The sequence below is a fragment of the Pterocles gutturalis genome, unplaced genomic scaffold (assembly GCF_000699245.1).
Source record: "Pterocles gutturalis isolate BGI_N339 unplaced genomic scaffold, ASM69924v1 scaffold28343, whole genome shotgun sequence".
NCBI classification, from domain to species: domain Eukaryota; kingdom Metazoa; phylum Chordata; class Aves; order Pterocliformes; family Pteroclidae; genus Pterocles; species Pterocles gutturalis.
Window position 1 is genome coordinate 1 of NW_010121444.1, and position 13,975 is coordinate 13,975.

Genomic DNA, 13,975 nt, shown 5'->3' on the forward strand with positions numbered 1-13,975 from the left:
ATCTCTAACATTGTGTGATTCTGTGATTCCATCGGATTGAAGTTACCGTAACGTACTGCCAGCTGATGACACTAGAATTTCAGACCAGAATGGGATCTGCTGAGCCACAAAGCATGAACAACTTTGTCTCTTGGTTATTCAAGGGGGTGCTGACTGACTTGGGATTTCAGGGAATTGTAGAAAATGCTGTTGTATTTCCTAGCTAAATAGTAGTTTCACACAGGTGGTTAAAGCCATAGGGGAAATCTATTCTCACTCGCCTTTGTGATGCTCCATGTCTGGAACACGACAGACTGTGAAATGGCTTTTCTAGGAACCATTATGAACAGTATTTGAATCTTGCACAGTACCCCCAGTGTTATAATGGCACCACCCAGCACCGGATACCATATAGATTACTGAATAGTTTTTCTATACGCAGTGATAAGCTTGCAAGCATAGGTTTACAGGAAGACCAAGACACATTAATCTTTACCTGCATATTGAATAATCCCTTTCCATGCTTAATTACAACAGTCAAAGAATTTGCAAATGGCAAAGGAAGCTCTCCAGAGCAAGAAATGACTTTACAGATTAAACTGATGCAGCACCTACAGTAATAATGCATTCAGAGACCACAGCAGTGATCTAGTTTGATGAACCCCTGAAACCTTAACTTCAGTATTATGGATAAAAGAGTCACTGGTCTCAGTTAATAAGCCTTCCTTGTCAGAACAGTAACTTAAGAAAGGAAGTTTGAACACTGCAGCCTGACTGGCTCATCATTCACTTCAATTAACTTTTTTTTTTTTTTTCTGTCATGACCACGGACAGCACTTCACTTGCAAGGAAGCTCCTTCTTTGCAGAATGCTTCAAAGCCCTGTTCTCTGCTGCTTATGAGTTTACCTTCTGATAAATGTTTTTGTACCCTTATATTCTAGATGGTCTCAATAGCGTAATAGGCCATTATTTCTGCAATGACAGTTCTGACATTCATGGGCATTTGAATTTTGCCTACGTTTCATGTCATCTCTTCAGCCATTTTCCAAATTAGCTTACAATGATCCAAGACAGAGAAGCTGGTCCAGTGACCAGGTCTGTAAAAATATCCAATCCATCAAAAGCTTTGGGAAGAAACTTTCTATCCTTCTTGAGCAAACTAGGGGGTGGACTGTATAATTTCCCTTCCAACCTAAGTTGTTCTATGAAATGTTCCTTTCAAGTTCCATAACTTAGTAAGCATGTCTTTTTGCACTTGGCATGCACTCTTCAATGAAAATCCAGGAATACCCTGCTAACATGATGAGTCATTTGAAAATGGAACCTGATTATCACAAGCTTCAAGGTAAAAATGACTAACATGTTTGGGAGAATGAGACCTTTGTAAATTGTATTACTAACCATACAAGCACATCACCAAAGGCTCAGCACTTCTGCAAGGCAGATGTGACTCATCACTGCTGCTCACAGTGTCATTTGTCCTCTGCTTACGTTTTTCTTTCTCCTCAGTGAGGTAAAGTGGGGGCGGGGAACAGAATTTTGGAGAAGAATCACAATTAAATATAAAACTAGGAAAATCACCAGAGGAGTACATTACAGAAGACTCTAACCACTAACCTAAGTAGCCATGCTTACTTATGTATAGACTTCTGTTATAAAAGAATGCTACTTCATTTGTATTAATTTGCACCAGTATTGTGTTTTACTGGGAACAGAATAGCTGATGCAAATAAACTACAAGAAATTACTAAGGTATATGAAAAATAAAATGATGCATCTTTTAAAGCCTACAATGCATTACAGATTCTAGTTATTATTCAGTGCAAGTTTTTACATCTTACTCACACAGGTTAAAAAAAATAATAAAAAAGAAGGTAGGCAGCTATTAAATTGAGCTATACCTTCCTACAGGTTTACTAAAACAACCATGGAGATCATAATGATTGCTCATAAAACAATGAGAGGTTCACTTCAGATGATAAGTAATTAAAAAACACATGTCAACATAATACTAACGATTCCACCCAGGCGCCAAAAATTATTACCTGTTAATCATGCTGTTGTTCTGTATCAATGAGAAAAATACACGAGACACATCAAAACTATGTGGGAAGGGAGAGAAGAACTAATTGAACTAATTTAGTTCATGTTAATACGGAGTCTGTTTTTCCCAACACTGACAGTAAGCTATGACAACCAGTTCTCTCATTCTAGTAGCATTGTACTTTAATGATACTCTTACTTAGGGGTAGTAATGTTTTTCTATGTCCTCATCTCTATCAGCTAAACCATCTGTACCGATGCTGACAGTGTAGTAGATCAACCAGTACTGAACTGCATGCAATTTACAAATTCTAAACCAGTATTGAAATTGTCTTTGAAAAACAAGTCTTTCACTTCTTAATTTGTATACTGCAGTTTAAAAAAGAAAATGAAAAATATTTTCTCCCTATGTGACCAGCACACTCAGCAGACTGAGTACCAGCAAACTCTGCTAAATTTAAATTCTACTCTTAGAAAAAGGGTACCATTCAGAAAAACATCAATCCCAAATCACAAGTATGTCCCTCAGATTCATGGTTCAATTAACTGCCTCAAGAATCTCACATTTAAGCAAAAGCTTACATTTGTCTTGAGACAAAGTTCCTGAAGTTAAATATTGTAGATGAAACATGCTGCATAAAGGCATGGTAGCGCTCCAAGACATGTGGCAATACTCCAGATGACTTGCCAGCAACCAGGACTTCACATGCTAACAGCACAAGCGTTTCTGTAAATGCTCAACTTTTTCCATTAAATATTGTTACCGAAGTCTAGGCCTGTTAATTTTTTTTAAGCCTGAATAAATACCAGCAGTCTTGAAGGTACATTATGTAATATTATTAGCTAAGTCTTCTCTTTCTCCAGCTTGTACTATAGAAATTACAGTCAGAGAAGTGGTAGTAATTCTTTGCATAGACATCAGGTTTTAAATCATTTTTGGAAAGAGAAAAACATTTTTATCAACGTTTCCCCAATCAACTCTATGGTGAACTTCATTTTGCTGCAGAGTCAAAGCACTAACGTTTAAGGCAATTTCTATTTTATAGTTTTAAATGGTTTACATATTGTCTAATGTAAAAGTGAATTTCATCTGCAGTGAAGAAAAAATTTCCCAGAGGTACACCCTCAGAGTGAACTTACTCATTACAGTGATTTAAGTGGTGTAATGATTATTCTCAGCTGTTTGTTCCTATCCACATGTGGCAATTTGCCACCGCTCAGTATAAATGACCACGACCCTGCCAACCTAATTGTGGAAATGGCTCACATTAAAAATTACTTTCCTGAAAACCCCAAACTAATTAAACCACACTAAAAAACATGTCAAATTGTGAGAGAAAAATGCAGAAAAATTTTGGATGCTAAATTATTTCCCTGCCCATTTTTAACAATATGCCAGTATTCTCAGGAACAAAAAAGTGGTTTTGTTTGAAAAAACACATCTAGATTCTGCATAAATTGTTTATATGTCCAAACAATATATGTAAAGTACATGTTAACCTTACAAATATTTATGTCAGAAAAAAATGCAATAAAAAAAAAATTTTAAAAATCTTCCTATCAACTGAGAAAATAAAATTGAGCTAATACTAGCTTATTTTCCATATTATTTTGTCATTTAAGAGCTATATGTAATTGTCATTAACCCTGAGGCAGGCACTTGATCTGACAGCTGATTTCTTAACTGAGTATGCAGGGTTTTCAAGGAGTTAAAATACTAAATCTTCCCAATCCTCCAGCATTGTGTGTCTGCTTCTGGCTGGCATACTGAAATCACAGTACTTCAGTACTTTCAAACCAACCCTCAAGATCTACGGCACAGGCTTATCTCACCTCCAAAACCATCAGGCACATATGTTTTAAGGACAATGTTGCAGAAAACCGTTGGAAGAGAGAGTGGTTTGTTGCCCTCATTCCGAAGGGAAATATGTCTGTAACCTGCTTGCAGACCATCCAGAGGCAGGATCCTCTGACCAATCAACTTATTATTGTCATCATACACTGCTATTCTCAGGACAGCAAGATCAGGAAGAATAACCTGGAAAGTCATAAAACAAAGAAATTCAATGACTCTAATACAGTAGCACTGTCCCCACTTCCCATGTTTGAACCATTCACTTTGTATGCCAGAAACAGACTATCACCACTGTAAGATAATGTCATTCCCTGCAAACCACACACTTTAAGATTAACACTTCCTAGAAAAGCTTTTTTTCACCCTAAATAATAGGTAATTTCAGAATATGCAAATCCCTTAGCTTACAGTTACACTAGCTAAATATTTTATTTATTTTTCATTACTGCAGACTAGTGACATCAATAAGAAGGCAGGTAAATACTACCTGGGGAATGACAGATACAGTCAAAATCGAAGGGTAGATAGTGCTGAATCAGGAAGAACTATGGCAGAAAGATGGGATTTGGGATGTATCCAAAAGGGCAATGAATGGAAAGAGCGCAAGCACAAGCTGATGGGGATGTAGGCTAAACTACAGGTTCTGCAAAGGGGAGAAGCCAACAGAGGAAGGCAGGACAGGGTGCCAGACCGGCTGAAATGGTGCACTGCCAGCAGAAGTGGGTGTGCTGTACTCATGACATGAAGGGTACGCGGTATGCATGGTTGGCAGGGATGCTGCCAGCTATCTGCATCTGTCAGCCTACATCTGGACCGACCAAAACAGTTACCAAAAGAATCCCCTGTCTTCCCTGGAACAAAGGTGCTGCCCCTGTGCATGGAGCAGTGAGGAACAGAGAGCCTCACAGAGAGGTGCACCCTCTCTGCCTGCTTGGAAAGGTCTTCCCTCCCCTTCTCTACCTGGCTCTATTCATCAATGCTTATAGGACAAAAGGAAAGACCTAAGTAAAACTGAGTCTACTATCTTCCTTAGACTTCTTCTCTGCCACTTTCATTTCGAGTCTTAGAGGGCACAAAATAAAGTGTGCTTTTGGTCTCTGAACCCACTGGAACTATTAACTGATCTACTGCTCTACTTGATTATAACTTTCGACTTCCAACACAGGTTACCACCCGCACTCACCCCATCCTCCCCTTACACAACAGAGTGACAACACGGAACTTGGGTTAGAATGACTGAAGCTTTATTTTAACTAAAATAAAACCAAGAAAACATGAGAGAAGAACAAGCAAACACATCACCTGAGAGCAACTACACAGGATTAAGCATCAGCTTGAGGAGAACACTGTAACCCAAATAGGGCAGGAAAGATCTCTCCTCTACAGGCCACAGATCAGCACATCTCTTATTATGCGATGGGCTCAGATACAGATTTGCTAGGGAGCAGGAGTGGGGACTAAGTAGTTTATCATTCCCTCTCCATTAATTTGTTCTATGGTATACTGGTAGGCACTTCTACTCTCATGACATTTTAGCACTCTGCACCCCATGTCTTCATTTCCTCCAACTGGAAAAATTGATCCTGCTGTGTTTATGCCACTCATCTGCTTGGTCATCAATGTATGTCTTGATTACAATGCTAAGCCTGATACGATAAGGGCCTGAATTGAAGAAAATAATCTCTTGGATGACTTACAGTATGAGTTAATCAAGAGAATTTGTGACCATGTAATTGTTCATTGCAGTGCAGAGCAGCAAGTCCAAGGAATATTTGCATCGGACACTGTACCTATGGCACAATACACAGGTACCCACTTTTCAGGCGGAAGCTGTGTGCACCCTCTAGTTTATGGGCCTTTTGATTTAAGAAATCAGAAAGTGGCAGATGCTGGCCATATGGCCAGCAAGAAGCAGAGCGACGTAGGCAAAAAAAGCCATGGGCAGCATGATTGCCTGTCACTGTACCTAAGCATCTTCCCTGTGTCTCCTTATATACAGAGAAAAGCCCTTGAAGTCACATTCCTTCTACAATATATTTGAGTCCAGAAAAACCTCTTGCATTGCTACATTTCTATTAAAAACTTGTTATACTGCTAAAAAAGTAGATTATGTGTGTAATATACCCAAGTGTGAAGTGTTATCACCACTCAGCAAAGTCTGTCACTTTGAAATAAACAATTTTGCATGACAACAAAACAGGTGTAAGCAAAACAGACATTCTCAAACACTTTTAATACACGTAGTCTGGATGAAACTCCAGACAACAGAAAAAAATTTTTTTTAAAAAAGTATCATATATATATATAAACACTGAGAAATGAAAACTGAACATGGATGATTGATCTCTCTCTTTAAATCCCCCATACCAAGAAAAAAAGGGTTGTTTTTCTTTTATTATTTAAAAAATTAAAGAAAAACGTACATGATGCACATGGACTACTGAAGGAGGGAGCTGGCAACATGTCTGAGGAACACAGCACCCTTCCAACTTTTCCATGTAACAACATTGACTTTAGCTTTGGATGCAGCATCTCACCTGCCCTCTGGGCTGAAGGAACAGTGCAAGATAGCAGCCACTGCCAGGGCAGGGAAGAAGAAATCTCCAAGGAATGATGGTGTCCATCAGCGGGGGCTCATTCTGAGCAGACTGCATACCTTGAACACAGGCATGGCCATGGAGGAGGTGGCTACCTCCAAGTGGAAGGAGGAAGCAAATGGGAGGGAAAAGCCAAACAGAAACAACAACGAAAAAAATCATGTGACAGCTCAGAAGTTATCCATTAGAAAACTAAAACAAAGCAAAATTTAAAAAAAACCCCACAAAACCAACCTCTTGAAAGCTTATTTCAGCTTTAGATTGTTTACTGTAGTAAACAGGAACCCTACAAACCCTTTTTCAGGGGAGCAGTTCTTATTCATGTGAGCAGTCAGGCTGAAAGCAGGGAGGAGTGCCGAGATGAGCAAGGATGCTCATGTGCAAAAGGGCTGGCAACCACAAACCGTGTTTTCCAAATATCCTACCTTTCGAAATACAAATGATTCTTCATTATAAACAGGGTTCAGACCATTGTTCATCACCATGCGTGTTCGAAATTCTTTACGTATTGTGTCCGTGGGTAAACCATACATATCCACTTCTACATACGTACCGATTTTTTTGTCTGATAGGAACTGACCAGATATTACCTGCAAGATAATAACAGAGCAGTAAGAAAAAACAATACAAAGTACACAGCATTTTATGAATACTGGAAAAAATGCTACTGATTTTATTGACAGAAGCCTGAAAAATGCTTTATACGGAATAAATATATTTATTTCACCATATGAAAATGCTACATTTAGTACTACAATTGCACTTCTTTAGAAAAGCTTTTGTGACAGGACCTTAAATATATCCTTAATTTGAAATTATTGCACTCGTTGTGCTATGGTATTTACAGTCTTAAGTCAGTTAGCCCAATTAGCCAATGTCTACCAGATGCGTTCACTGAAAAACTGAATGAAACAACCAGATTGGGCACTGCTATTCCGCAACTTTAAACTTTCCATTTGGAAGCACTGTCATCTATTATATCTCTTGACTACAAAGAAGTGAAAGGAAGATATTGCTCTGCTTTCACTTAAGTAAAGGTTTCAAACTAATCACACAACAGCCTAACTTGATATTACATGTCTGGGAAAAGCAGGATGCCTAAAAAGCAAATAAACCAAAAACCCACACAACTCCTTACATTGTTATGTATATGAAGATTTGTTGCAATTTTACTCCAAGTCAAGATTAATCTAGCCACAGCAAGTGATTAGTCCAGGAAAATTTTTTTATTCCATCAAGATGATCTACCACTTAAAAATACAGCCAATTTTTTCATTACTATGATCGACAACGGATAAAATATTTGAAACACAATATCAGGGACCTAAGATCATTTCAAGCCCTTTTCTTTTAATGATCTAACATTCTTCCAGGGAACACTCTGGATAACAAATCTGAAAAGTAATGTGGCTGAGAGGTACTACTCAACTCCTTTATAACAGAATTTATACTGAATTTTATACTACTTTTAGTCACATAGGAGCAAGTGGGAAAATACATGATCTAAGAACACTCTCTTGTGATACTTTGAACTTACATTCTCACCACCAGATCCCACTTCCTTCTTGGAGGGACTGTACTATCATTAATGTTAGAGAAGAATTACATTAATACAAAATTTTTGTTCTTCTGGAGGTGCAAATGAAACTTAGTTAAATGTCTAGAATGTACAATGAACCCTTGCTTGGAGACAGTTTCAAATTTCTATCCTGCACATAGAAAGTGATAACTAAAAGCTTTAGTCTGTTGTTAAGCTGCACATACGGTATTTGAGCAAAGACAGCAGAGTGTCAAGTCACAAAAGTTACAATTGTCAGCCTCCTTCCAAAATGCGCTACCGAACTAAAAAAGTTTCAAGGACTTTGTTACTCAGAGCTAACTCCAAAGTAAGGACCTCCATCACATGAACCATGTTTCTCTACTTATTTTTAAAATATCCTGTCCCCATGTGTGCCTATAATCCTCCTTGCTCTATGGTGATAAGTGATGTTTGTATAATTTCATACTGTCCACAAAAATAACTTCACTCATTTATTCATTTCTGCGGGCTGATGTAATTCAAAAAGAGCACAAGGGGGTTTAAAATTCAGCATTAAAGTATAATAACAAACCATTTCTAATTCTATCATGTTCCAGTAAAAGCACATAAATATAGATGGCTTAGCCAGCAACAAAAAACAACAGAAAGAATTTGATTAAATTCACACAATCCAAACACATTTTCTGTAGATACCCTATTTCTGTTGACATTTAAATGCAACTTTGGATGTGATAAGATGACAGAAGTTTGTCTATTGCTGTTTCACCTGTACAGAACATGTTGCAGCAATTACACCATCTACAGGAGTTTCAGAGAAAGGGTCAAATGTTCGATCTGGTCGTCGCATGAAATCTGGTTTAAGTAGATACCTTATTTCAAGAAAAAGAAGATGACAATTATTCTTGTGTGGAAATTAAAATAGTATTACATATAAATAAAATGGATGTTCTAGCTTTAAACAATGAACTCTCTTACAGCACTGTAAAATATAGACTATAATTCTATCTGCAAGTGTGAGGAAGTAAAAGGAAATATTACAGTTGTCTAGAATACAGATAAATGTTAATCTTCATTTTGAATTACCAGCTACTCAGAGATGAAATTAACCCTGGATTTCAAAATAAAAATAAATATAATATAATCTAGGACATTTCAAAATGATTTAATAATACATTTTAAAAATACAGCAAGTTCATCACACAAGAAAAAGTAGATGCTTTCATTTGTTTTAATTCTTTAACGCTTTAGAAAAATACAGAGGGCTTATTCATTTTTTTTTTTTTTAAATGAAGCAGTTCCATAGAGTCAAGACTCATACAATAAATTTCAGCTTGAAGCTCAATTTTTCATCTCAGTTATAAAACCTTGGAGGAAACAGCTGATAATGTCAGTGCTGACAGATTGTTAATTATAGTAGTATGAAAAGTACTACCATAACAACACTTGCAATACATCCCTGAGGACTATACACTGGATCAACATATCAATGAAGCCTATACATGCTCTGATGAATCAAAACCCAAGGATTCTACCATTAAAACAAAAGAGCAGTTGATCACAGAAATGGTGTGCTACACATGACAGGGGTTCTCTTCCACTGGTGGAAGGAAATGTGTAACTGGAGTCATCTTGCTAATTCTCCAGCTGTTACAGAATAAAAGCTGCTAGAAGATAATTTTTTATCCACACTTCATCTCTCTAGTGAATCAGTGGTACACAATACTATAAAGGCCCAGAGAGAATTCAGAAATAATTTTAAAATGCTGGAAAAATTCCAATGGAAATAATGTCCATGTTTTCTCCCATTTTTGCGTAATAATGTGGCTTCTGTTTAGGAAATAAATATTCCTCATTTTTTTTACATTATAAATGTGATTTCATAATATTTTATTAATTTAAAGTAGGTTATGGGCAGAAGGGAAGTATCAGAAACATCCTCAGCCTCTGCTTCAGTCCTGCTGAAATAAAAAGTACTGAAGCTAGAGTGACTTGAACTTGTTTCACCAGCATGAAAACTGTAGATCAGAGAAAAAAAAAGGAGTAGAGACAGAAGGAAATATAATTTTTTTATTTTCATTGCCCTGTGTGTTTTCTGTGACTGAAACAGCACCACATTTATAATGCATATAAAAATACAACACTATTACTGTAATACCAGAAGACTGACATAAGAATCAAGGAATTTAGTTGATGATGCCCATCCTTCAGATATTTGGCAAGAGTGAATATGTGCTCTTTTACTAGGCTTGTGGGTCAAACAAGAAAGGAACCATACTCTGCCATAAAAAAAAAAAAAGCTTTGGTTTTCTTCTATTTTTATTGTTTTGACTGACATGACCAGAGACTGCACCTTTGCCAAACCCAACAGCTTCCATCCGGAGAGTTCACAACTGAAGTAAAGGTACAGAGTGGCAAAGCACTATGTTGCCCATTCTGCAGATGAGGAATTTTAACAAGCTTCATCTACTCAGATTTTCATTCTGAATGAGATTTGCATTTGTGAAAGAGTTGTTTCTTCCCAGGATGAGTTTGCAGATTTTAATGTGTTTCTGGACTGACATTTCCTATGATCCAGCAAAATTCTCCTTTCTCTTGATGTTAATGAGCAGCCTATCTTATTATGGTATAAACCCAACATTCGAGAAAAATCTATCAACATCACTTGAGCATCCTTTTCCATGCAAAAGTCATGAGCAAGAACTTAGATAAAACATTTCAGTATTCTCTGTGAAATCTGCTCTCCAACCAAAGTACACAGATTAAAAAAGTGATCCCTATATATTAAGACTCAATCTGTCCAAGTAAATTTGTCAATTCTATGAACTGTGCAATGAATCTCCATTCTGAGGCATATCATCAAAGAAAGATTGAGAACAGAAGCTGAAGATGTATTTAAATAACTGTGTATGGTATTCATGATCTTCCTCATAATTTGCACACAAAGCCTCTTCTATCTCAGCTGTAAAAAAATGGGCATAATTAAAAAGCATATTCATCAGAATACCTCCTTGCAGGGGATAATTCTCCCTCAATCCTGCTAATTTCTACTCTTCACCTAACATCCCATTTTTCTTCTGTAACACATAATTAGTAGTGACAAAATTCTATTAAACCCATGCACAGTGACAACAGTTTAAATCATATCACTCACCCGCATGATCCATTATATTCAAATTTTCCTTGATTCAACTGCATTGCTAAATCTGTCAAGAGAGAAAAAATTACTATCTTTCCTTCTGAATAAACAATCCTTTTTAGAAAAAAAAAAAAAAAAGACTTTGTCCAGAATAATCACTTTAAATGAAAATTAAATGCAAGGCATATAAAACACACACATTTAAGAAATAAATGTAAGCAACAGGAAAACTTCAATTTCTTCACCGTAGTAACAGCTTTATCAACCAAGCTGAAGTCTATGCTGTGCTTAGAAAACAGTTTCTCCCTGAATTCAAACACACCCGGCAGGCAGAGAAGCATCAGACTGTGATCATGTTAAGTGCCTGGGATGGGATTTCCATCATCTCAGTATCTACAGTATAGATGTCTCCATTTCTGCTAGTGATCTAAAATCACTTTGAATAACGGAACAATACAGGCACTTTTTAAAATGCAATTAATCTCAGTCTAAGGCAGACATATCAAATATACCAGATGAGACATCCTACAAGTGTGTATTTCTCTACAATGATCACAAACAACCACCTCCAATGACACTGCCTGCATCCCAATGTCTTAAAGAAGGTGAGATGAATATCACACTGATTTTCTACAGGATTAATTGAAAAAAATACCACAAAAAGAAACCACAAAGATCACAGCAGCATTGCTTAATTTCAACTTTTAAAGCATCAGAGTTTTATTCAATGCATTATTACGGCACTTGTATATAAAGACAGATAGCAAACACATAATAACTCCACTCCTACCCAACCCTCTCCCAAACTTTGTAAAAAATAAAATGCTTTCCTGCAGGTTTCCAATTACACTAGAGTACAATAGCCTTGTTTAGCAGTAACACAAGTATTCTCTTGTCCAACAGACTTTACCTTCGAAAAGGAACAAAACCCCTTCTGTATGTTCTCTGTTATCACAAAACACAAGATTCTCATATGCTCCTGTTATTAGCTGTTACTCACTTTACTGGGCAGCCTTAACTTCTATTTCCTCAATTATTCTTCAGCCTGATAGCACACTTGGACCATAGAAGACTAACAAAGGAAAGCTGCCTGGTTCCAACTATACAATATCACTCTTATTTGCAATATAAAGGGGTTGAGAATGACATGCAGTGGTCAGAGGCAGTGCTGGGAGAAGAGTGAAGCTTGTGTATCTGGTCCAACCTCCACATCACATCCAGTGGAGTGCTTTACAAGCAGTGTATCCTAGTAGAGCTTTCTCTTGCTTCCTTCAACCAGTGAAAACAGTGCAAAGCTTTGCAGGACAGAACTCAGGTCATTAGGTATGATCATTAGGTATGTCTGCAGTTCCAAAGACAACATTTAGGGTGGGGACAGGGGGAAAAGGGCACAAACGCACTATCACAGCTAGAAAAATGGAAAAACTGGTCTGTTACATATATGACTGAAGACATGCCTAGATTTAATTAAAAAACCAACAAACCACAAACATACCCTGCTAATTATACTCACACCTTCATTCAACAGGAACAATACATCTCCTTCTCAGTTTATGCTGTGGAGAAGCATTTACATTCCTTGGAATCATTCTCACAGCTAGGATCTCAGCCCCCATTCTCTGATGGTAAACACATGACTAAGACTTCACAATAACTGGTCTAGAAATGCATTTGACACATAGTCATTACTTTTTACTATCTTAATTTGTACAATCCTTCATCTTTACTTTGGGGACATGCACCCAATGTGCCAAAGTTGTGTTTTGTGCAAACATGACTCCCATGTAATTAATATTTTTTATTAATAAAACATTATCATTTATGTGAGAAGTTACAGTACTCTATTATTTTTCCATGGAAAAATAATGGAAGGGGACTGATTTTTCCTTCTGTGTATGGCTTTTTTATTGCTCCTTGTCTTACGCTTCTGTTATTCCACCCCACTGTATTTTTTAGCCATATGTCCGTTTCCTCAAAAAATGCCAGAAGCAAATCCATGGCATCTGTTTGAGAGTTACTGTCCAAGCCATTCTTTAGGATTGAGGTTCACTGGTCGTTGCTGCCTTACCTGGGGTCTGATAGTTCAGTGAGACCATCTGGCAGCCAGCGTTCCAGAAAATTTGAGGCATGTAATTACTGGAATCCACTCGGCCTCCCTTTGGGTATATCCGACTCATTTGTCGTTTATTATAACTGTACAATTCATCAAGGAAAATTAAATAAAAACATCAAAGAAATGTATGGTCATATCCTGGTATCTTCAATATTTCTTACATTAATCTTACTACTTCTCATCCTATGAACTACTTTCCCTTTTCCTCCTGCATCTAGAAAGCTGCATTTGTTCTTTATTTGTAGCATTAGTAGACAAGCGGTATGAGGTGGTGAAAGGATACTTCACAAACTCAATGGCATGGGTCTTCAGATACCCTAGTCCGACTGATTCATTGAAAGAGGACATATTATGATGAATATTACGTTCTAGAAAGAAAAGACAAAGCATTTTAAAACAGATCTGTACCGAAAAATCAAATTTCAAAATCACACACTATACATAACAGCAGGATATAGCAAGTTCTGGTCTGTTTCCCCATTATCTGTCACTCATAGAATCAAATTATACTGAAGAGAAATTTCATTATATTTCTGACTTGCCTTTTTCTTTCACTTCCTGTGAAATCAGGAAGTGTTTTGTTTAGGACAAAATCGTTATTCAGAGCCTGTTATTGTGTGGCTAGATAAGGCAAAACAACATGATAAATAGTCTAGTGTGCAATATGAAAGCGTCAGCTAACCGCTGACCACTGTGACAATCATGCTCACC

The 13,975-nt window shown here is 37.1% G+C and overlaps 1 protein-coding gene across 1 annotated transcript in view; it reads right to left on the bottom strand.

The window, feature by feature from the left end:
- Positions 1–3,856: 3,856 nt before the first annotated feature.
- The window catches only part of PLCB4 (phospholipase C, beta 4), a gene marked incomplete at its 3' end in the record, with an annotated part of 54,063 nt that continues 43,944 nt past the window's right edge, over positions 3,857–13,975 (bottom strand). Inside the window, exons 20-25 of the mRNA XM_010077253.1 lie at positions 13,548–13,632; positions 13,220–13,344; positions 11,167–11,218; positions 8,782–8,884; positions 6,901–7,065; positions 3,857–4,061 (exon numbers count right to left, since the gene is read on the bottom strand). Coding sequence (XP_010075555.1) covers positions 3,857–4,061; positions 6,901–7,065; positions 8,782–8,884; positions 11,167–11,218; positions 13,220–13,344; positions 13,548–13,632 — 735 coding nt within the window. The remainder of the gene's footprint in view (positions 4,062–6,900; positions 7,066–8,781; positions 8,885–11,166; positions 11,219–13,219; positions 13,345–13,547; positions 13,633–13,975) is intronic.